The following is a 22,281-nucleotide window of genomic DNA, read 5'->3' as shown; positions in this document are numbered from 1 at the left end:
TCAGTTTTTGTGGGTCTAGACTCAGAGACTGTGACTTGGCTGGTAGATTCTTTGATTAAGAAAATATTTCTGCTCTTATTAAATAGCTATTTTCCTCCGATCTTTTCACTGCAGTCCATACTCACTTATACCAAGGGCACAGGTCATGATAAATACTGTTTGCAATTTTAGAAACCTTGGTCCTCTGAAACTTAAATATCTGTATTAAAAAAAAGCAACCCCATAGTAAATAATTGTAGCATCTCAATTAGAGAAGGTGCATATGACTGAGAACCCACAAGATAAAATTCATACATATTCAACAATAAAGCATTCTGTAGATGCTTTTTTTAGTTTAGGCTGCACACAATTTGGGAGATTCTGATTCCAGCAACATTGTCATCTATATTTAAATAATGAGGTTGTTCTTAATCTTGGAGAATACCGTAACAACCAGCCTGCAGTTTGAGGAATGAGTGAGAAGATATGATAAAGGAAGACAGACATTGTCTTATCTGTGATGCAGCTACATATTGACAATGCCAGAAAACTTCATACTCAGCTTACTCGAGTACACACTTTTAAAGATGTGGTATCTGAACTGTAAAGAGAATGCAGGTAGCTTTAGGCAGACAAGGTACCAAAGGGATCCTTGATGCTCTGTATAAGTGATTTTATCTTTTTTGCTATCCATTTTGTATAAAAACAGCACATACAGTAATAATACCCCTCAAAATATTGTTGGGATTGTACCATTATACGGAACTAATGTTTTGTATCTTTTTAAATATCACTATTAAAAAAAGGAAAAAAGCTGACGAGATGAACAGTGGTTAAGTGTATAACTTCAATTTTTTGGCATTTTCTTGGATTTTTTTTTTCAATATTTACTTGCGACTAGGATGGAAATAGAACTATGATAAATATTGGAGTTCTAAAAAGTCATGCATACTTTGGAGGCTATTGGAATTTGGAAGAGGAGGGGAAAAAGATTAACATACATCTCTTCTTCCTTCTTGCTCACTTCCTTCTTGCTCATCTACTCTTCTCTGCCTTTGAAATAGGTTCAAGATCAATTAAGTTGACAGTTTTCTTTTTTGGCAGGGTTCCTGACATTTCTTCTCAGTGTTTTCTGGTCTACACCTTTTCCTGATATTATTTTTTTTCTGCATATTTTTCTCTATTCCTACTTTGAAATGCCTCTCCTTACATTCTCACTCCATTGTTAAATGTTTGCCCATATTTAATCTTCCAGTATCACCTAAACAAGCTTTATTTTTTTCTTATTCTCTAAAATATTGTGAACCTGACAAACTTTCTTCATCCTGCCTTTGTGTTCAGGTTCCCTTTTTGGTGCTCTTATGGTGACTAGGGACACATCTTCCTGGAGAAAAAAAAGCCACACTTTCACCCAATTGGAAGAAATAAAAATAAATAGTCCTCTCTCCCATATTTCAGCACACATTTACTTTCAGATTTTAAGGGGACTGCCACTCTGAGAGTGAGTTGATGCTATAGCTCTGTTGACAATATGAGATGTCAGAACTTCAGAAGGTGGAAATTAGATTTCCAATTTATGCAAGCTAATAAAATAAAGCAAGATGGAACAGATTTTAGGATAACATTAAGTGGTTAGGGACTTTCATAATTTTTTTGTATTAAGATTTGCTAGAAGGTGTTTTCTTCTCTAATTTTTTAATTGTTGCTCCTTGACAGAAAAATCCTGTGAAGTTTTACTTTGCTACATATTTCTCCTTTGATTTTGCTATTTCTCTGTTGATATTTTTGGTTTCCTTTTCTGCCATGTTTTGGCTCATTATCATCTGCCTTTCCTTTTTGTTACTTCCAATCTCCTTCTAAAAATCCTTTTACATATCTTCCTCAAGGAGGATCCTCAAGCTGCCCTTTTGTTCTGCTACACAAATTCTTTCTGCCTTGTAGTAATATCGCCTAAAGTGTGGTCTTGTCAACCCAGATTGGGGCGGTGTTGCTTCCATGTATTGGCATCTCCTGAAGGCTTTCCACTTACAGCTTTACCTGGGTTATGGTAAGTTAGACTTTACATGAATGTGATGTCTTAGTACCGGGTTCATACTTGTCCTGTTTCTGGTATAAGTAGTGTTGTATTTTGTTTCAGAAGCATCAAGCCTCTTTAAAATTGAAAAGTTGGATCAGATTTGCCTAAAGTACTTTTGTGAGAATAGATCATCTCAAATGTCATTTTTAAATGTAAAACCTTAATGAGGTTTTCAGGTTTTGGCCAAGCATTTTTGTAGAAAGTGTCATATTAATGCTTTGTTTTGAAACTGGTTTGCAGTTAACTGATTGAAGTGCAGAATCTCCATTATGTAGGAAAAATATTTCCAAAGATTTTTGGTGAGAATGGAGAAAAATTAGGTACTGAAATTTCCTATGAGACAAATGAAAGCAGAAAATTGAGAATTTTTTTCTCTCTTCCTGAACTTGAACAGATAATTCTTGTGAGAAAATGGCTTTGGGTGTTTTGTGCAACTCTTTCTGAATCATGTCTTCAGGCTGGACATGGTAGAACCATGTTGTCAGTTTGGGTCCAAACATATAGGGAAAGTCTGTTCCTAAGTTCACAACATTTTGCCTGGGGAACTGTATTACAGGCTGTAGACCATACAAATGAAGACTCTGGTGGAGCCTGTTAAGTAAACTGACAGCAACCTGGCAAGAAATCTCCTGTCTTAACTGGGAACTGGCCAAAACCAACTGCTTCTTATAAAACACTTAGGCTTTAATGCATTGGCATTTCTAATGAAAAACTATTGTGTTGGAAAATCTCAGGTGCATTTTAGCCTTGAAGTGCTACTATGTAACAACTATGTAACAACAAGTAATAATGATAATCACAGAATCATAAAATTATAACATCAGCTTCTTCTGCCTATTAGCCTTATTTGTGTTCTTGCCCCTAATATGAAACAAACCAAGATTGCTTATAAGTGAAGTTACTGTATTTTCTCATCTTTACATCCTGTATTTTACAGCAAAATTTACATTTTACCTGTTTTAAGGTAGTGTTGATAGCTGAGGTAGCTGGAAGTGGAAAGTGAATGTGCAGTGATGAATTGCGCATTTTGGAATTCTACTTATATTTGTTCTTAAGTGTTTACCTTACAAGTCTTTTTCAAATTTCTTACTTATAACAGCTTGTATTATTATTGTATAACCTGAGCACATCTCTGCTTGCATAATCAATTATAGTAGAGTATGCATTTATTATTATACTGGAAAGACAGGGGATTAGGAATAGACTGTACTCTGAGTGAATGTGTCTACTGGTAATCAAAAGTAAAAGGAGATTGCTTCCTGTGTGCATCAAGACTGCTAGAAGAGACAAAATACTCTGTTCCCTGCTCTCACACAAGGAGTGATGCCAGTGGTTCTCAGACAAGCTGGGATGTTAATCACTGGCCATGCTTGCCACTCTATTTAAAGTAGAGTTTAGGTGCTCTTTTAGCAGGTATTACAGGGAGCCTTTAATTTCCATGTCAGTTTGTTGAAGGGTTGGCTTTTTTGACTATAACTTACATAATAAAGACAGAAGACCAGGGAAAGTCCTTTCCAAGTGCATGAGTAACACCTGTGTTGAGGGAGGTACCCTCTTAAAAAAATTCTCACTAATTGTTAGATGCTTGGAGACATGATTTTTTTTTTCCCAGGTGGTCTGTAGTTTCTGTGAATATGCCTAAATTTGTAGAAAAAATTGGCCATTTCTGATTATATCTTCAGTAAACTGCTCAGAATAAGAAGTCTTTATGGTGAAAATCTGATGTCTTAAAATACTGCATTTTAACAGGTAATGCCATTAAGTATGATAGAGAGGATGATGATATCTAATGTTTGTGACTGTTTTACATACTGCTTTTTAGGTATTGGACTCAACTGTGGAAATTACCAAGTGATGTTTTGTGTCCTGTATTCTTCCAGCTGACTGGATTGCAGAATGGTCCCTTTCTGACCAGAAATATATAAAAAATGCCATTGAAAAAGCAGTAAACAATGTAGGAGTTTGACTGAGTGCTTCTGTTGAGTAAATGCCTTTTCCATAATTGCAAGAAACTTTAAATTTTTTTACTGTATTTTAAATTATATTTATTAGAAATAAAATTACATACCGTTGAAAGCTATTGAAAATGCATGGCAAACTATGAAAAAAGGCAGGGATATCCCTGCCTCTACATTGTTGAAACTTGGTTTTCTTGAAGTACTCAAGTACTTTTTTATTCAATTTCTAAGCAAAAGGAGAGAAGACTGCATAACAGATTAAAGGGAAAAAAAACACAAAGGAAAAAGAAACAGCAGTCATATCTGTTAGTGGCTGCCTATGTTGCAGTTTGTACAGGTTTCTCTTCAAGCAGAATTTAAACTGAGTTTCAAGTCTCAGCAGAAGTTGCAAAGTATTTCTTAGCTGTCGTTGTTCTAGGCATTTACACTTCATGAAGGCAGGTCATTAGGAGTTAGAACATTTGCTTTGAAATAGATTTTTTGGGTAAACTTAAAAGTGAACATAATTTAAAAACAGTAGGCCCTTCACTTTTAATTTGCTTTAGTTTTCTGAAGTCTTTTACAGTGGATTAATATCTGGTTCTATTTTTTTTTTGAAAGTGTATATAGTGATTGCATGTCGCTATATATAATTATGCATAAATCTAACTATGTCTGGTTTTAGAAATTGTCTTTTGGGGCTTGTTTCTTCATGCATTGGGCATAATTGCAGTATGTGCTATCTTTGATGAATTTTCCTAAGCATCCATTTAATCTTTCTAACAGGGCACTTGCAAAATTGCTTAGGCAGAAGGGTTAGAAGTGTCTATGGATAAGAATCCTCTTTCAATGGAAAATGGATTTTTATTATTACTGTTTTACCTGCCAAACTTGTACTTGTAGTGTGATTGCCCATGCTACTGAATACAAAATCAGCTCAAATGTCTCTTTTTGAAACCTTTACAAGGCATCTCATTAAGTGAGGTTCCTCACTTAATATGAGGGGTTGGGGTGGTAGTAGTAGTGCTTCTCCAAACCCTTATCACTGGTTACCAATGTCGCTAAGCTGTTCTTTGCCATTGAAAATAATGGAAGTTGTTGGTTAGGAAATGGTGAATAAGTTTGGCTATGTTTGAAAGTAGCTCGTTTCAAATTTGTCTGAGAGGGTTAACATAATTTTACCTTTTGTTTCTAGGATTAAGTACTACAAAATAGCAAGACATTTTAAAGAATTAACTCTCTTTTCCTTTCTTATAAAAATCCAAGTGATGTTGAATTGAGATTGATTAACCAAAGAGTAAATGAAAGCTGAGTATAAGAAAATGTAGTTCTAAATATTTTGGAAAAATCATGATAAAATCATTTATCACTTAGATAAATTAAGTACTGTGCCATTGGTACTGTGGTTTATGTAGCAATCTGCAGGGAAAGGATGGAGAGAAGAGTGGTTGTGTTGTTTATATTCTGCTTTTTGTTTGTACCTGATAAAGAACAGTAAATATTAGTTCTAATGATGAAGTCTTCTGTTTTGTAAAAACAAATAATTTGCATAGCACTGGTTTCACAACAATTTTTCAAGTATTGACATACTACTGGTTATTCAGTTTGATTAGGATTTATTGTTTATGCATGGAGTCCTCCATCAGAGAGACAGACCTAGTAATCTTTGCAATTGGTGATGCCTTCCAAAATTTATCCCATAATTCACATGCAGCATGGATAGCAGTGATTACTTAGCACATTCAAAGAATTTTTTTAATGTTATGGTAATGCTGTTATTTTCAATAAACCATCCAATACCCAAGTAATTTGAACACTATTCCTGCTGTTTTATTGTATTGTGATATAAACATAAATGCAGTGTTAAAAGCTATACCAATGGTGTCAGACTCCTTAAGGACTTGAGAAAACTGTCATAACTTCTAAAATAACTGATAATCGTTTGTGGGTCAAAAAGAGCAACATGCTGTATTGCTTAGCTTTCTGCTTTCTTTTTCTCAAGGTTTGTCTGAGATTTAATTTTATGTGAAGTACACAAAACACTGTCAGTGAAACATTATCACTTTGTAAAAGCTGTTTAGAATATGGTCTGGCACAAAATGTGCAGAAAATTAAAAAAGAATACTCACAACTTCTTGCATAGAGCTGAGTTGTATATATTATTTGAAATTGTGACCAAAACCAGAATATGTGATGTGACTGCATCTTGATATTTGTGAGATAAGCCTAGAGCTAGAAGCCTATTTTTTAAAAATTAAAATTGTATGCATAAATATATATGTATGGAATTAAATAAATATGTATAAGTAAAATTTCATATATATACCTTCCTGTGTTTACATGTATTTGTGTAACATGTAACACGTAGCTCTTTACAGTTCTGAGGGGTTTATTTTTGTCCTATCCATTGCATAGTATTTCCATTTAAATGCATATTTTGATTTTTCTTCTGGGACTAGGTGGAATGCCTTTCCATTACACTACTAAAAGAACAATCCACTTGAACATTATATTTTTCCCTAAAGGGATGGTCTGTTCTAGTTGTATGATATTATTTTTCACAGAGTGATATTAACATCCATGATGTAGTGATTTTATCTTGATTCAAAATGTTTTGTTCTGGTACTAAAAATATGAAGGAGTATCTTACGTATCCTGCTGCTATAAAAATACCTCAAAAGCAAGGAAACTTGAGAACAACCCAAGGCCATCAGTATGTTCTTTGTTAATGAAGTATTAATGAAATTCAAAGTACAAAATTTAGAGGACATGAATATGTGTGATACATTTGTAGAGTTTAAAAGGAAAAAATAGAAACACATTCCAAAACATGGAAATTGGAATAAAAAAGATGCTTTACATTTGACTTTATAAACCGTGCTCTATACAAGTGTATCTTTGAAAAGAATTATCTTACAAAAAGGTGTCTTTGTGTTCATTGGCATTAAAAAAATAGTTTTTAATGATAGGCAGAAGTGGGTGGTAATTGTGAATTACACATCAAAATTTTTGTTTTAACAAATGGCCTGTTTATTTTACATATTTCTAACACTTGTCATTAATTTTTCATCCTAAATTGTGTGGAATGCAACAGGTACACCTGTACCATAGAAGGGCTAGAAACATTTTTCTTTAATCTGATACTCTGCTGTGTGATATTTGTCTCCAATGGCAGACAAGTACAACATAGCTTAATATTTGTCTTCCATGAATTAAGTTATTTTTTTGATACATTTAAAGCAAAACCACAGGCTGTAAGTACTAATCTTTTAGTATTAATTGAAGTCCAGCACTGATAATTTTGATTCTCTCTTTTCTTTTTTTAAAATCAAGTTGGCTGTTTTTTCTTCCCTATAAATCCTAATGAGGTTATACATCCTTTTCAGGGCTGCTTCTGCTTGTCCACAATAGTGTGATCTGACAGGTAGTATGTTGCACACTAGTATCTTGCATCCTGGCCTCCTTGTTTTGTTCTTTCCCTGTTCCAAGCCTCCAACAGAAAACTAGTCTAGACTGAATTGCACAGTGACCCGGAACATTTGAACTTCTTGAATTACATTTGCACTGTCCTAGTAAAATGATTGCATTCTTCATCTGACCAAGCTCTGTCTTGTAGGTAGGCAGAAATTGGTGATTCTTTCTGTTTAGGATTTTTCAGACTCTTTGGTCTGCTTCTCTTTTATGAGGAAAATTTGTTGCTATCAACAGATTACTTTGATCTAGAACATCCAGGCAGCTGTATTCCCAGAATCCTTCTTAGTTACAATGATACACAAGTTTAAATTAATTTAGAAATTAAAAGGCAATATTCTGGAAGGAAAATGAGGGTCTGTCAGTGGGAAAGAGCCCCATGTCTTGTAATTAAAATGAGTATCTTGTTTTATGGATCACATAAGCTATTGTAGGAGGAGAGAACAAGAGCCTATGGAACAAGAATTGAACAAATGTTTAGAGAGGAGCCATTTGATGAAGCTCTTTATGGATTAATAATCTGTTTGCATCTTTAATCACTTAGACGACTCAAAAAAAAATTAAATTTCTCAGTTTGTCTCATGACGTGGCAGGCATGTGCTGTTGCTGAAGAATTATGCTCCTCCAGTAATGGACATGCATAAATTCAATTACTGCTGAAGACACTTGTTTTTTTCTTACATTCAGAAAACTACACTTTGTTCAAAGACCTATAAAATTGTCTGATATTAAAAAAGTAGAATACTTTCCTGGTATTGATGCTTAGATCAGAGTACTTACTGCTCTGCCAGATATTGCCATCTGTGAGAGATGGCAATTTTAGTCTTCGATCATAAAAATAAAGTGAAAACCCTTAATGCAGTGCAATTAAGAGGGCATTTCAATGTTTGGACTAGACTGGGAGCTGTTGAGACTTCAAGGACTGTTACCAGAGAAATGTGTGATAAGTTGGTTTTTCCCTCAGGGATCTGAAATCCAGTCACCTTCTACTCTGTAAAGACTAGTTTATGGCAGTATACTCTAAGAATAAGGTATAAAATGGGAGTTTGGAGGCAATGTGGACCTACTGTACTGAGTGTAACAATCTTGCAGATAATAAGAATATTTCTGAGAGAGTTTGTCTAACACATCTTGTCATTGGGAAAAATTGAAATCTAACATGCTCTTACTAAGAAGTAATATTGCATTATTTGTTCACGGATTTGTTCTAATTAATAAGCTCTAAATATCTAATGTAGAAATGTTTTTATCATAAGTGGGAGAATGTTATCTTTAAGAATGTATTATTAAGCTATTCTTCTGCCACATTACCATATCTGAGCAAAGGTAGACAACTTTTTTAGAAATGTGACTTTGTGTGGCTGTGGCTGAAAATGTGAAATGTCTGAAATATGATCATTCAGCACATACAAATACTTGTTTCTCTTGTGACAAGAAAATATTGGAAGAACCCTTGATTCTTCATGCTAGGCAGCTCAATGAAGAGAAAGAGTTGATTCTTCAAGTAAACTTTCTCAAGTTTGTCATCATAATTTGATACTGTTTTGGAATGTTTCTCTTAAGACTTGGAATCATTGCTATTATTTTAGTAATGCTATGTGACCTTGTCTTTTTTTCAAACACAAAAAAAACAGTGATAGAAAAATATTCTAAGAAATGCACTTTATAAGAGAATCAAATCTGAAAATCAGTGTGGCATTTTGTGCTTCTCTGCAATCTGGGAAAGACATTATTGAAAGTTGCAATTTTTTCATCAGTATAAGTAAATAATGTCATAGATGAGTAGCATGAAATGCTACTCAGTATTTGTACTGAGTATGTGCAGAATTATGTTTGTTTTGCTCAAGAAGTTTAAATCCTCAATGAATTCTTATTACGGGAAGTGCAGTGCAAACACTGTAGTTCTGAAACAGTAATTATTGTGTCAATACTTAAAGCAGATCACTTCAAAAAATTAGACGAAAATGTATATCAATGTAGAAAGTGAGCGGTTGGGTTTTAACGAATATTGTGTCAGGATTGATTTAAATTTGTCTAGGCTATAGAAAAATTTGAAAATCATGAGTATGCCTTCATTAAATTCAGTATTATTCACTGTTTTCTTTTTCATATGATTTCTAGCATCAATGTTATTTGGGCAAAAGAAAGATAAAGAACCTCACCATACCAACTTAATTTGATACAACAAATATCACATATTGCATTCTTGAGATTCCTGACAGTTTTAAATAATTTCCAACCCTGGTGACTTTTGGAGAAGTAACAAAAATGTTGTTCAAGATTAAAGGAGAGTTCATGAGGTTTCTGTTCCAAGTACAAAAAGAAAGAGTCTTTTCTTTTGCACTTGTGTTTCCAATAGATTGTTTCCCTGCAGCTTTTGAAAGTCCTGTGTTCTGCTTTTATGTAAGGAGGAGTGATTATAAGATCAGAAGAGAGGATTATTGGCAGTGCAGAGAATAAGAATATTTCTGAGAGAGTTTGTCTAACACATGTTGTCATTGGGAAAAATTGAAATTTGCAAGTATGTATTAGAGATCTTGTGTGAGTTTTTTTTGTACTCAGAGTCCATGCCAAGATTATCTGCTCTTAGAAGTAATAGCAGCATAATGATTTAGTAGTTTGAAAATGGGTATATGAAATTCTAAAGAAATTTTTAGAGGGACACAATTTACCAACAAATGTGCACGTATAGCAGAACAAGTGACATTGTTTCTTGCAGTAAATTTTCAGGTGAAAATTGTACACCTTTCTTGTCAAGTGACATAGTGGCCTACAGTTTCCCATTAGAGTAATACCAAATGAAATGTAGTAAATCTTACTTCCTCAACCATGCCTTTCTTTTCATACATTCATTATCAGGTGATTTCACATTCCAATAACTCATGTCGCTTTAATAATATTTGCTATAATACTTGTTCTATATTAAAAAAGACTGTGGCACTTTGAGACAAGATACCATTTTAAACTAAAAAACCTGTGAAAGCCTCAGGGTTTTTAATTTGTCTGTCAACAGATAAAATTTTTTAATTCATTAGTCACTTAATTACTCGACATGTACTTCAGTGTTATATTTTTCGTAACAGTTCAGGAATGATTACAAATCTTTTGCATCTTCACATGATAAATTAGTTATAAAATATTTTCATTTTAGATGTGAGTCAGCATACAGGTAGGATGTGAATTAACTGTTTGTAAGGGTCTAAGTTAAAAATATGCAGACTTACTGATAAAATGTCTGCTTTTTCATCAAGGAGCTTTGAGGTTAAAACTTTGTTTTTCATGCCTGTTATAATACATATTTTTATTCAAGTACTTCAGATTACTGAATGTGATTGATATTTCAGGTAAGTGGTAATGAACATTTTTGGCTGTGTTTCCATGACTTATTCAAATATTACATTGAATAATTTTATGTCTTGATCAACCTTAAATGAAAATTGACTTTTTCTTACAGAATGATATTTTACGCCAGCACAGTATGCTGCAGGTCTTGTTTCTACAAGTCTAATTGCTGAAAAGCTTAATTTGACATTAAAATTTTGGTGGAGAGTCTGATTTATAAATACTTTCAGGAGCTCTTTTCTACAAATACTGGACATTGCAAAGGCTGAATATTCAGTACTATGAAAAGATGTTCTCTAAATGGTAAAGATTTGTAGTATTCTTTGGAGTTGAAGTCACAAGAAGAGTAAAAGTAAACTGTCCTATTGAAAGTATTTTTCCTTTTAAAGTAAGTAGAGTTCACTGGCAATGTGAGAATGCATGTATGTGTGAGAGTATGAGTGTGTGTGTACATCAGTGCACATTATGCAGATTTCATAGCTATGAAATGTAGTTTTGAAAGATGTAGTATATGGGAGAATGAATTATCTAAATGTCTATAAACATATCTACTTATCAGATTTGTTCATGTAAGTGAAATTGACTTATTTAACTGGAAATTCTTACATGATTTAGAATGTGTAAAAATAAACAGGCAACTACCTTGCCATCACATTGTGGCATCTAAGAGTTAATTTTAGATAAATAAAATTTTTTTTTTTCAAATTTCTTTGCAAGAGGACATAAGGTAGAGAAGAAGATTTGGTTCTAATGGACAAAATAGCTCATTTTCATTTAATACATGTTTTTCTTCCATAGTTCTGAGCCTTGTACTGTTGCACGTGGGAAAAGAACTAAAAAAGGGAAAGTAGGTATCACGTCATGCCTACAGCTTTACTTTCTCAAAAAGGACTGTTTGCTCACAGAATTACTAACAAGAATCGAGTTATACTTACATGCCTCAGTGTTTGCCAGCATGTGTTCTGAAATACTTCATTAAATAACACTGCTTTGACAATACTCATATAGAAATAAATGAGACTAGACAATTCTTGTATGGTACTTTCCTAGAGTAACTTTCCTTAGTGGAAGTCTGTTAATGACTTGAATGACCCAAATCATGGTGTCTACCTCAGATAACCAGAGCAAGAGAGTTTGTTCAGTTTTGTAGGTGCTGTACTGGACTCCATGTCTTGTTGGTCTTCATTGTGGAGGAGTACCTTGCCATTTTAGCATCTAAAAGTTGCTCTGCATGGAGGCTGTGAGGTCAAAGCAAGGGAAAAAAGCCTTGTGTCTATATTCAAAAATTTAGTTTACATCTGGCTCTTACAGTTTGTTAAAGATACTATTTAAAAAAAGAAATCCAAAAATTAAATTCTGCCTGTCTGAGGTCAGAGTACAATGCAAGTGAACTGAGTTTCATTATCTAAACCATGAGACGTCTCTTAACTAGAAACATACAAGCTAATATTCCTTTGACCTTTCTCTTGATTTAGTAAGTGGTTTGTCTTCAGGAAGACATTGATTTGTGACATAATAATATAGGCCAGTACCTGCCTTCATAACCAAATACTATTTTTTTTTTTTTTATTCTGAAGCATTTATACATGTTGGTAGGTTAAAATCCTAGCTTTTAAATCCAATCAAAGATTTGAGCTACCAGTTCTGGATGAATATAACTGCTCTTGATTGCAAAATAGTTACACATAAAATTACCAGCACTTAAAATATTCAGTGTAGCATCAGAACAGAAACATGCATGGTTACTTGACTGTTTTGTAGTTGTTCACTGGCATCTTGTTGTGCTGATGTAATGTCATTTATTCAATCTGGACTTGACTGTTCAGGTTAATTTTGGCTATTAAATTAAATAATCAGTCTTTGTGGAGGTGATTTTATAAATAAGATTTCCTGAAAGAAGTGTCTGCGGGCAAGTTTCCTCTGTAATTATTTGAATATTTAAGAGTTGGAAGTCCCAAAGGTGAAGCAGACATTTATTTGAAACAAATTCTCTGCACAAAATGCAATTAAAAAAAAAAATTCAGCTAGAGACTTTTGCTTCATTGTCAAAGTCTTTGTAGCCCTGTGGCTAGAGTGTAGGCCTCCGTTAACAGTTAACTCACTTAATAGGTTTAAAGAAAAAAAAACAGTTCTGTAGAAAACTCTTTAGGTAGCCTTTAAAATAGTGGATGTCTCTTGATTTTTATTTTAGTATTCTATGTTTTTTGATAAATATGTCTAACTATATTAGATTTTACCAAATGCCTACTGGGTTTAGTGTGACTTTTTTAATTGGATAAATGAATCAATTAATCTATATTAAATAATTTAGGAAAAAATCTTGTGAAATAGTGTGGGATCTAAAGTGATGTAGCAAGTTTATTGAATTCTGTGAAAATAGTTAATATATAAAATAAAGAATGAATTCATTAATGAATGACTTCTAATTAATAAGACTAATCATTCACTTTGTAAATGCAACTAAATGGGAGAATCAGTATATTAGGAAAACTTGCATTTATGATGTAGTATGTGGGTATAGAGGAAGATTTCTCCTGGTTTTCCATTTCTCCTGTTTAGAATGTAATTCAAGCCTTTTCAATACGCTTCTATTTTATATTAGACTTTGATAGTGATATTTCTGTCTCTTTTGCTCTCCTCCCTTTTTCCTTTGCTGTGGATGTGTGTATGTGATTATGTGCAAACAAACATATGCCTGCACCATCACCCTGAACATTTGGCACTTCTGTGTAGGAAGAGGACCATATCCTAATTGAATGTGTTTAATGTGAGATTGCAGCCAGATACTGAAGGACCCCTACACTGAATTAATAGATGGGATGTGTGTTTGTGTGTGTGTGTGTGTGGTGGGTGTGCAGTATTTCAGTAATTGCATTTGTAAAACTCTGGAAGTTAGGCCATCAGTTTTGCTTAAAGGTGGGTGGTAGGGTGCCTATGTCCTATGAAGGTCATTTGTAGAAATGTATTTAATTAGCTCTTAAAGTAGATTAGTTACATAGTATTATTGCCTTGTATAGATACCATTATTCAGTAATTTACTTCCAAAGCAAGTTGAGATAAGGCCGCAGAAGACTTCTGAACTTCATAATGAAAGTGTTCACACAGGGATTTAATGTAAATCCACATTATGTTAATTCCCACCTGGTTTTGGGACTACTTCTTCCCAAGGAATGAAGGCATGAGATATATGTGTTTTGAGGTCCCTGTGTGGAAGACAAGAAAGTCCCGGATGATGTATAGTGATCTGCAGTCACTAAGATGATCTATGTGATTTGTAGCTAGTCTTCAGAGCCTTACCAAATAGTGGGTTTTCAGTTTGACATAGAGTTATTATATCCTTATGTCTCAGGAATATTTCATACTGTCTTTGATTACTTGCAGCTGTATCAGACAGACATATCAAAGCTTAGAAAAAAATCACATACTCTGTTTGGAATCACTATAATCAGTGATCTTAGAATGCTTCAGAAATTATAAGGCAAAGCTCATATTTAAGAGTTTTCCACTCAAATAATGGTAGAAGCCTAAAGTCCTGTTACTAAGACATATATTGTCAGTCACCCACCTGCAAATATGTTGTGCTTTAATTTGAAGTTTTGCAACTATATGGTAATTGTTATTTAGGCACAAATAACCTTAAACATTAATTTAAGTATGGATAATGATCTTCAGTTATTCACACAAGATTTAAGAAGGATATTAATTGGAAAGACAATTTCATTTAAAGACTATATTTTATATCTGGCTCATAAAAAATGAACTCTATTGTGGCAAAGCTATGAAGCACACGTAAAAAATTGAATGTAGTTTAACCATTCTTCAGCTGTTTATACTTCATTTTCTTACAAAGATCTGTTCTACACAGTAAATTTTTAGGGATATTCTGCATTTTTCTGAATGGCAGTGCTCAAATTTTCTTGCAATACACATAAATAGACATAGGCACGGGTCTAGCACTTCATTTTTCTTTGTTAATATTTTGGCTGTTGTATGCAATATTTCATTTAAGATACACATTATTAAGGTGGTGAATAGTGCTTTGCAGTGATATGCTTAGCGGTAACCTTTACTCATAATGTGATATTGTCTGTATGTCTTATTTTGTTCAGCTTTCTCTGGCACTGATGAAGCCTAAGGCTGCTGTTTCTTTGAGTTGCTGATAATTTTTTATCTGATTAACTGACACATTTAGTTGAAATCAGACACAGCCCTTAGGCTGGGCATGGATTTAATTTAAAAAGTATCAAAGGTTTGCACTGTGTGCTGTTTAATCATCATGTTTATCAGGCAAAGAAAAATTACCGGAAGGACCATAGGGAGAGGGTTATCTTAAGGAGCAGTAACTTGGGAAATTGATAATAACTCTGAGGTAATTTACAGCTAACTTTTACATTCATTAATATAACATTTTCCACTAATAGTTACAGTGCATGTAATGTACTAATTAAATTGAAAACATTAGCACTAATTTTCTTTTTGCTGAACTCTTAAAGGGTCAGGTAAAGATATTAAAATAAGAAATCATAGAAAACCTCTGTACTGATACCACTGCAATAAATTTTTTACTTACTAGTAGAATACTTCTACCAGTACTGTATGTTACAATGCATATGTAGTAATTTCCTCAGATTACTGTTACAATCATTAATTGAAAAATAAAGGCAAAATTAAAATAACAGTGTGCTAGTGTAAATTATCTGTTTATCTTTCACTTTAGCTGTGAAGCTGTATGTTGGATTTGTACATGGATGCAACAGAGGTACCTTGAAAACAACAGCGATGTTTTGGAGCTTTCACAAAACTGTTAATTTTTTTATACTATTTCCTGATAGGAAGTGCAGCCAACAGTAATTTATAATACACAAAGAGCAGCAATTTTGAAATTTGTTGTTCATTAAACTGTTTAAAATAATAAATAACTTTAAAACTAGGATACGTTAAACATAAATTGTGCATTTTAGTACAGTTACAGTTGCAAAGATCAGTTAGCTGCTCTAACACAATTGTTTATGAAGATTATTGTCTTGTCCTCTGAACAGTAATAAATTAACTGTTATAACAAGATATATATATATATATTTATATATAAGATATATATAGATATATAATAATCGTAATGTAATGTGTAATTTCACTTACTGTTAAACATAGCTAATAATAATCTTAGGTATGTAAAAAACTACCAAAAATTGTCTTATTTAGTTGCTTTTTAAAAGTTTATTTTTCTACCTGCCTTTTGAAATGAGTACTTTTCATAGCTGTAAAGGGGAAAAATAAGTTCTAAAATGTCATATGGAAAATAAAACTTTGTTAGCATCTATGTACATTTGGGTTTAGCATCTGGTTTTATGTGCACATTGCTTATGTTGTGTTGTAATACATTGTGACAGAGGATATTGTACTGAGTATAAGTGCTTTCTGAATTATCCAAATATTCCAGAGAAGCAGTTTATTTTTATTCTAGAGTAGCCTACTGCAGTAGAAACATTAGTAAAGTTTAACGTAGGTAAATCATATCTTAAATTAACAGTATATTATGCTTTTTAAAATAAGAATTAAAAGATCCACTCAACCCAAGAAAAAAAACACCTTTTCTTATTGACTTTCCTCAGATGTTTTTTCTGTTGTCTGTTACTTTTTATATGATACAGGATGTAAAATCTTTCCTTCTGAATTTTCCCAAATTCACTTCCTCAGCTTTTGAGTTCAATGCTGATTCCTGATATTTGCCTGCAGATGTCAGCTTGGTTTACCCTTGCAGAGTGCAGTTTTGTGAAGCTGCTTTTAATGGTACCAAACCTGATCAGATTCCACATTAAAAGTGACGGCACTATTGATCCTGGGATGGATTCTCTGCTAACCATTATCAACTCTTAGTCAAACAAAAGGCTGTCTGTTTGCAATGTGTCCAATAACTCTTTCAATACCAAAGAATAAGTCCAGGGAAGAAGTAGATTTTAGTTAGTACTCTTTGCATGCTTCAACTGCTGAGCTGAATATACTGTGGGACAAGGCTTTATATAAACTTGGTCCAGTTGGGGAGTTTATGAAGGTTGTTAGACCATAGTTTTTTTCTGTTCTACCTCATGCTCAATTCTTCTTCCTTACAAATCTTCTTATTTCTTGAATTTGTGCCACTCCAGCCCTCATTGGTAAACTGGACAAAATAGGGGGATTGAATCAATTCCATTTCACTGAATTTAGGTACTAATTCTCCCATTCTCCCCATTCTGAGTACTTCACTGCTCAGCTTGCTTGGCCAAGGCTTAACAGAACTTCTGAGATCATAGAGTAGGCCAAAAGAGAAGGGCAGGGACAGGATGCATTTTACAACAAAATTTTGTTGTAAAATCTTGCTCCAAACTTCACAGGATTTGGAACAGGTCCAGAAAGTAAATCTTGGTGTGTAGTTATGATCAACCTTGATCAAAAGAGGAAAACAACTTTTACCGAAGTCTAGATGGAGTAAAATTTAGAAAAAGAAAGTTCAGCATGTTGACTGGGACTCAAGCAATTTAAAAATGCAAGATCTCACAAAATACTGGAACTGTGTCCATTTCGAAATGTTACATTCTCTGTGGGTTTACAAGAAAAAATAAGTGCCATTTGTTGGCTTAGGTAATTTAAATGAAGTGTCTTTGAAAACCTTTTTTTTTGAAACAGAATTTTTAAAAGGTGATGTTGAGTAAGTTTCCTGTGAGTTTTCTTGTTCTGGTGTTAAGATAAAAAAAGTCATCTCACACTCTCTTGTGGTGTGTACCATGGAAAATGCTAACAATTCAATTAATTGCATGATGTATGTTGCTGATAATTAGTTGTAGGTGGACTAGCTGGAAGCTGGAAGGAATTTTCAGGATATCTGGAAAACCTCAGGATAATCTGTTACACCTGCTACTTTTCAGCTACCTTGGTTATTTCTTCTCTAGAATGGTACTTGAGTCAAGTAGACTGCATTAGAGTAATAACCATGTAGTTGGTCAGCTGAGCTGCTCCCTTCTGTGGAAGAACTGAATTCCATCCTATTCTCTTCCATATGCTGGACACAGAAAAAATAATTATTATTGGTTGATTCTGCAAGTAGAGATATTGAATCTCTGCAGCTTCAAACATTATATTCTGTGTCATTGATATTCCATGTCTTTTTTCAGGACAAAGAAGGAGTTGAGGGTGTATCTGTGGGAGCGATTCTTTCTGACTACCAGAGAGTTCGAGTGGAAGATGTGTAAGAAAATACTAATCTTTTTCAGAATACACATTCTGGAGAGTACTTGTCTGTTTTCTAACTCAAATTTAAAGCAGAGACAGTTGCCTGATTTCTCATGTTCTATGATACCAAATTCATTCTATTCATTAATATAGGTGTTTCTTTTTTTCTTTTATTTTTCTTCCTTTTTTCCTCCCTGAAACCATGTGTTCATTAGTAAAAATCAAGTAGAAGCTATACCAGAGGTTTTGACTGCTCTTCAGATCTCTCTTCATCTGTTGAAAATGCTCAGAGATTTGGTATGAAAATGGTTGAGTCGGTTCAGTTCTTTGATTTGAACAGGAAGCTCACTCAGTTCCAATGACTACAGTGTTGTGGTCAAGTCCCTCTGTTTTTCACCAGTGTTTTGATATAGAGGAACATTCTGTGATTTGTTATTAATCAGGAGCTTCCATTTGGCATTCCTATTGTGCGCAAATGTCTATATAAATTGTGATTCTTTTAGGAGTCTTAATTTAAAAAGAGCATTATGGAATGGTAGTTGTGTCTGTTATGTAGGCCATATTTGATCTGAAAAAGATTTTCACTTTGTACATCTGATGAAATGCAAAACCACCTTGTGTCAAAAATTAATTGTAGTTTCATTATTTCATTAATGATTTGTTGATGATGAAAGCAACTATCTGGAATTTTTTATGAGCTGTAAGAACGGTTAAATTAATGCTATGCCAACTCAGCTCATCAAGTTACAGAGCACATTTGTTTTCTTTACAGTTTACATAAATAAATTACAGTCAGAATTAACTTCTTTTTCTTTTACTTTATACTTAAACATTTTAATAATTGCCTCACATATTAGTAGGTAAAAAAAGATTGCTTTTGCTGATTGTTTTACGTCTTTACCACAGCTAAGAGAGTGACAGGAAATCACAGTATTTCAAACAGGCATGATTATTTCTGAGCTTGTAAAGTAAAATACTTCACATTGATCTGTAGATTTAACCCTTGCAATAAGGTTGTTTTATATGAGCTATCCCAATTAATTAAGCTAATTTTTTAGCTGAATTTAGGCACGTAAGTAACTACATTCAGAGCTGCTAAATAGTTCTATTACAAAACTTAGTGCTCTGTTAAAGCATATCAAAGTAATAAGAAAACCAGTCAGATTATATGGGTGCTAACTATGCATTTATATGTCAACATTAAACATACATTTAACTATATAGCATTCCCAATCATACTAGTGGCTCTATCTGACGTAGGGTGGAATGCCCATATATGTGAGAAAGAGCATGTTTTAGGAAAAACATGATGATTGACCAGTAAATGTAAATCTTAAAGACTCTGAACTAGTCCCATAGTTAAATGTTTAAGTTTTTCAGAGACTTTGCACATTTAATCACCAACTCATGATTCTTGACAATTTACAGAAACGTTACCTATCAATAATACAATTTAGTGATTCTCTAATTTGATAAACAATCAAATGCTGTGTATCAAATACTGTCTATATATGATATGTATCAAAACAAATTATTAACGTTACAGTAACAAGTTGTTAATTTGTATCACAAGCTATATATGTTTTCCTGAATTATTCTTTTCCTTGGGTGTTGATCCGAATCACAGAAACAAATTCAGCTTATTATACTAGTGACACGTGCCACATTTATCACACAGCAGTAACTTTGTCCTTAGCTATGTTCACAGAAGTGATGACTTCCTAAGGTGCTAATTGCTTTTGTGTCCCAAAAGGTTTAGGAACACATTTTGTACTGGCTTGACTTAACATTCTTGTGCAAATCTTTTTACCTCAGTGAGTTACGTCTTATGTAGATGAATCATAGTCAGAACAAGTTTATTTTTTTAAGTATATATCAGACAATGTTTATAATGAAATATATGAATACTAAAGTGTTGAAATTATAGAAGAAAAATTATTTCAGGATAGGAAAAGAAATTTTCATTAATTTTATATTAATAATACTGTGTAAAAGCATTATACTTGGCTTTATCCAAATTTTTTGTTTGTTTTTAAGGTGCAGAAGGCTTAATCTTCAGCCTTTAGCTTACCTCTGGCATTGGAGCCAGGAAATACTGCTTAAAGAAATGATATCATCTAACATTCAAGCCATAATCATAAAAGTGGCAGCATTTGGTATGTACTCAGATTCTGAGCAATATTGTCTACTGAAATTTCCTATGTACAAATCCACAAAATAACAGAGAAAAACAGAAAACAGAACTTCCGTTGCATGTTTTAAGATATGAAATGTTAATATCAAGAAAATTATAAAAAATGGCTCAATACCAGTCATGATGTCTGAATAATTAATTTAACAGGATGCAATTCATTCTTAAAGGAGACATGGAAAAGCTGGAAAGCAGTTCTTCCTAACATAGTCATTAAATTCCTTTCATATTTTTTTTGTTCTGGTTTGGTTTTGATTTGCAGTAACGATGCATGTATAATTCAGTAGTTCACAGTATTGTCATTTATAGATGATACAGGCTTGTGACTAGACAATATTATAAAGCAACCGTGAAAGTTTTAATAGGAATACATCAAGTTAATATCAAACAAGATATAATTATGAGGCAAAAATATTCTGTGTAACAGCAGACTTGGAGTTGGTAAATGATAAAAACAAACAGAAAAAATTCATCATTGTCTCTTATTTTTTTTTATATTTAAAATGTAGTTGCTTAGCATACCAGAAAGTCCATGTCTGTTCATTATCAGGCATATAAAATGAAGTTATAAAACTTGAAGCAAATCAATATGAAAGTTAACCTATCTGTTTATTGCTTGAATGTATAGGTAATGTCAAATGAAGTTTTATAAGAAGGCTTGTGGAATGATGTGCTCTAAAATCCTAAGGAGCACATGAGAAACATGTAACTAATACAATATATTGATTTCAGGGCCCTATGCAGTTTTCTATTTCAGAGTAGCAAATAAGTTTTTAGGCATAAAATGTGACCAAAGGACCTTTTCTTTTGAGGTTGACTATAAACTTGTGGTCTGTCCACTGTAGCAAACAGTAGTTTGTGTCATACAAGTGGCATCAGTGGTTAAAGAAGGATATTTCGAAAATAGTGTTGCATAATCTTTCATTAGAAGTCCAATTTCTGGTTTACTTGGGCAAGTTTCCCATCAAATACCTAATCTCTATTTCTCTAAAATAATGCTTTGTAATAAAGTAATTTCTCCTTAATTGTTAACCAAGATTTGAATTACAATTCCTTTAGACTGGATGGATTAAATTAATTTTTAAAAATTAATTATTTTTAAAAAATTTATTTATTTCTTCCTCTTTGGTGTAGTTTCTAACTAGATTTTACATTGTCACTATGATGGTCTGGCTCTATTGTTCTCTAGGATCTGCTAGGGCTGAGAGCAGGATTAGAGTGATTAGAAATGCCACATGCCCTCATTCATTTACAGGTAACAAGCGATGTAATTTATTTGCATTTTCGTGAATTTTGGAAGGTCAGTTACAAATATATAGGAATTGAATACCATGTTTTGTACTACAAAATACTTGGTTTTAAATTGGGGGAAAAAAAGTTTCTAAAATAATTGTTTTCAGGCCATGTAAAGTATATTTATATATTTATGTTATATTTCCATAAAATAGAATGTGTTCGTTGCTTATACTGGTATGTAGAAAAAAATTAAGTCCACATTTGTGCATTTGCATATGTAACATGTTTTTTCATATCAGAATTATTTTTTAAATAAAATATATTATTTAAATAATAGATAAAAGTATTTCCCAAATAGACATCATTGATGACCTGTCATGCCTGCAGCAAGATAAGCTTGTCTTTTGTATTCTACTGTCTTAAAAAAACTTAAAATGCACTGGTTAGTGCACAAAGAGTGCTTTGTGGGCTATTCATTGGAAGAGTGAATACCATAAATACTTGTAGATAGCAATTAGATAGAAAATCACTCCGAGTTATTTTTCCTTTTTATTTTTTTGGCTACAGGTAAAAGAAAGATCTTATCAGAGTCAATTTCTCACCTGCCTCAGGCAGACGTAATTAGATGTAAGCAAATTTAATGGAGCTTTTGTGCTCTGGGGCCATTCTGTAATGCTTTAATAATTGCATGCCTTATTAAAGTGGATTTAAGGTATGAAGGCTGTTTAACATATCAAGTGGCAAAGAAGATAAGATACAGTTTAACTTTTTGCCTTTTAGATTAATAATCAAAGCTAAACTGCAATGAAAATATTTAAAATAACAGATTTAAGAGTCTGAGG

General features: G+C 33.0%; 1 protein-coding gene across 8 annotated transcripts in view; it reads left to right on the top strand.

Moving 5' to 3' along the window:
- DPH6 (diphthamine biosynthesis 6) overlaps positions 1-22,281 on the top strand; it is a 194,660-nt gene that overhangs the window by 22,019 nt on the left and 150,360 nt on the right. For 5 of the 8 annotated variants that reach the window (XR_010364521.1, XM_064424098.1, XM_064424099.1 and 2 more), the window contains exons 4-6: positions 17,955-18,028; positions 20,050-20,168; positions 21,393-21,458. Coding sequence is in view for 7 of the 8 variants with exons in the window: in XM_064424098.1 (XP_064280168.1) it covers positions 17,955-18,028; positions 20,050-20,168; positions 21,393-21,458 (259 nt within the window). In the remaining variant the exon portion in view is untranslated. Of the gene's footprint in view, positions 1-3,647; positions 3,806-17,954; positions 18,029-20,049; positions 20,169-21,392; positions 21,459-22,281 lie in introns of those variants that run through there. The other 3 variants (XM_064424101.1, XM_064424102.1, XM_064424104.1) reach the window with 2 other exon arrangements.

The sequence above is a fragment of the Passer domesticus genome, chromosome 6 (assembly GCF_036417665.1).
Source record: "Passer domesticus isolate bPasDom1 chromosome 6, bPasDom1.hap1, whole genome shotgun sequence".
NCBI lineage: Eukaryota > Metazoa > Chordata > Aves > Passeriformes > Passeridae > Passer > Passer domesticus.
The sequence above is the reverse complement of the archived record's forward strand: the minus strand, read 5'-3'. Positions and strand labels throughout refer to the sequence as shown.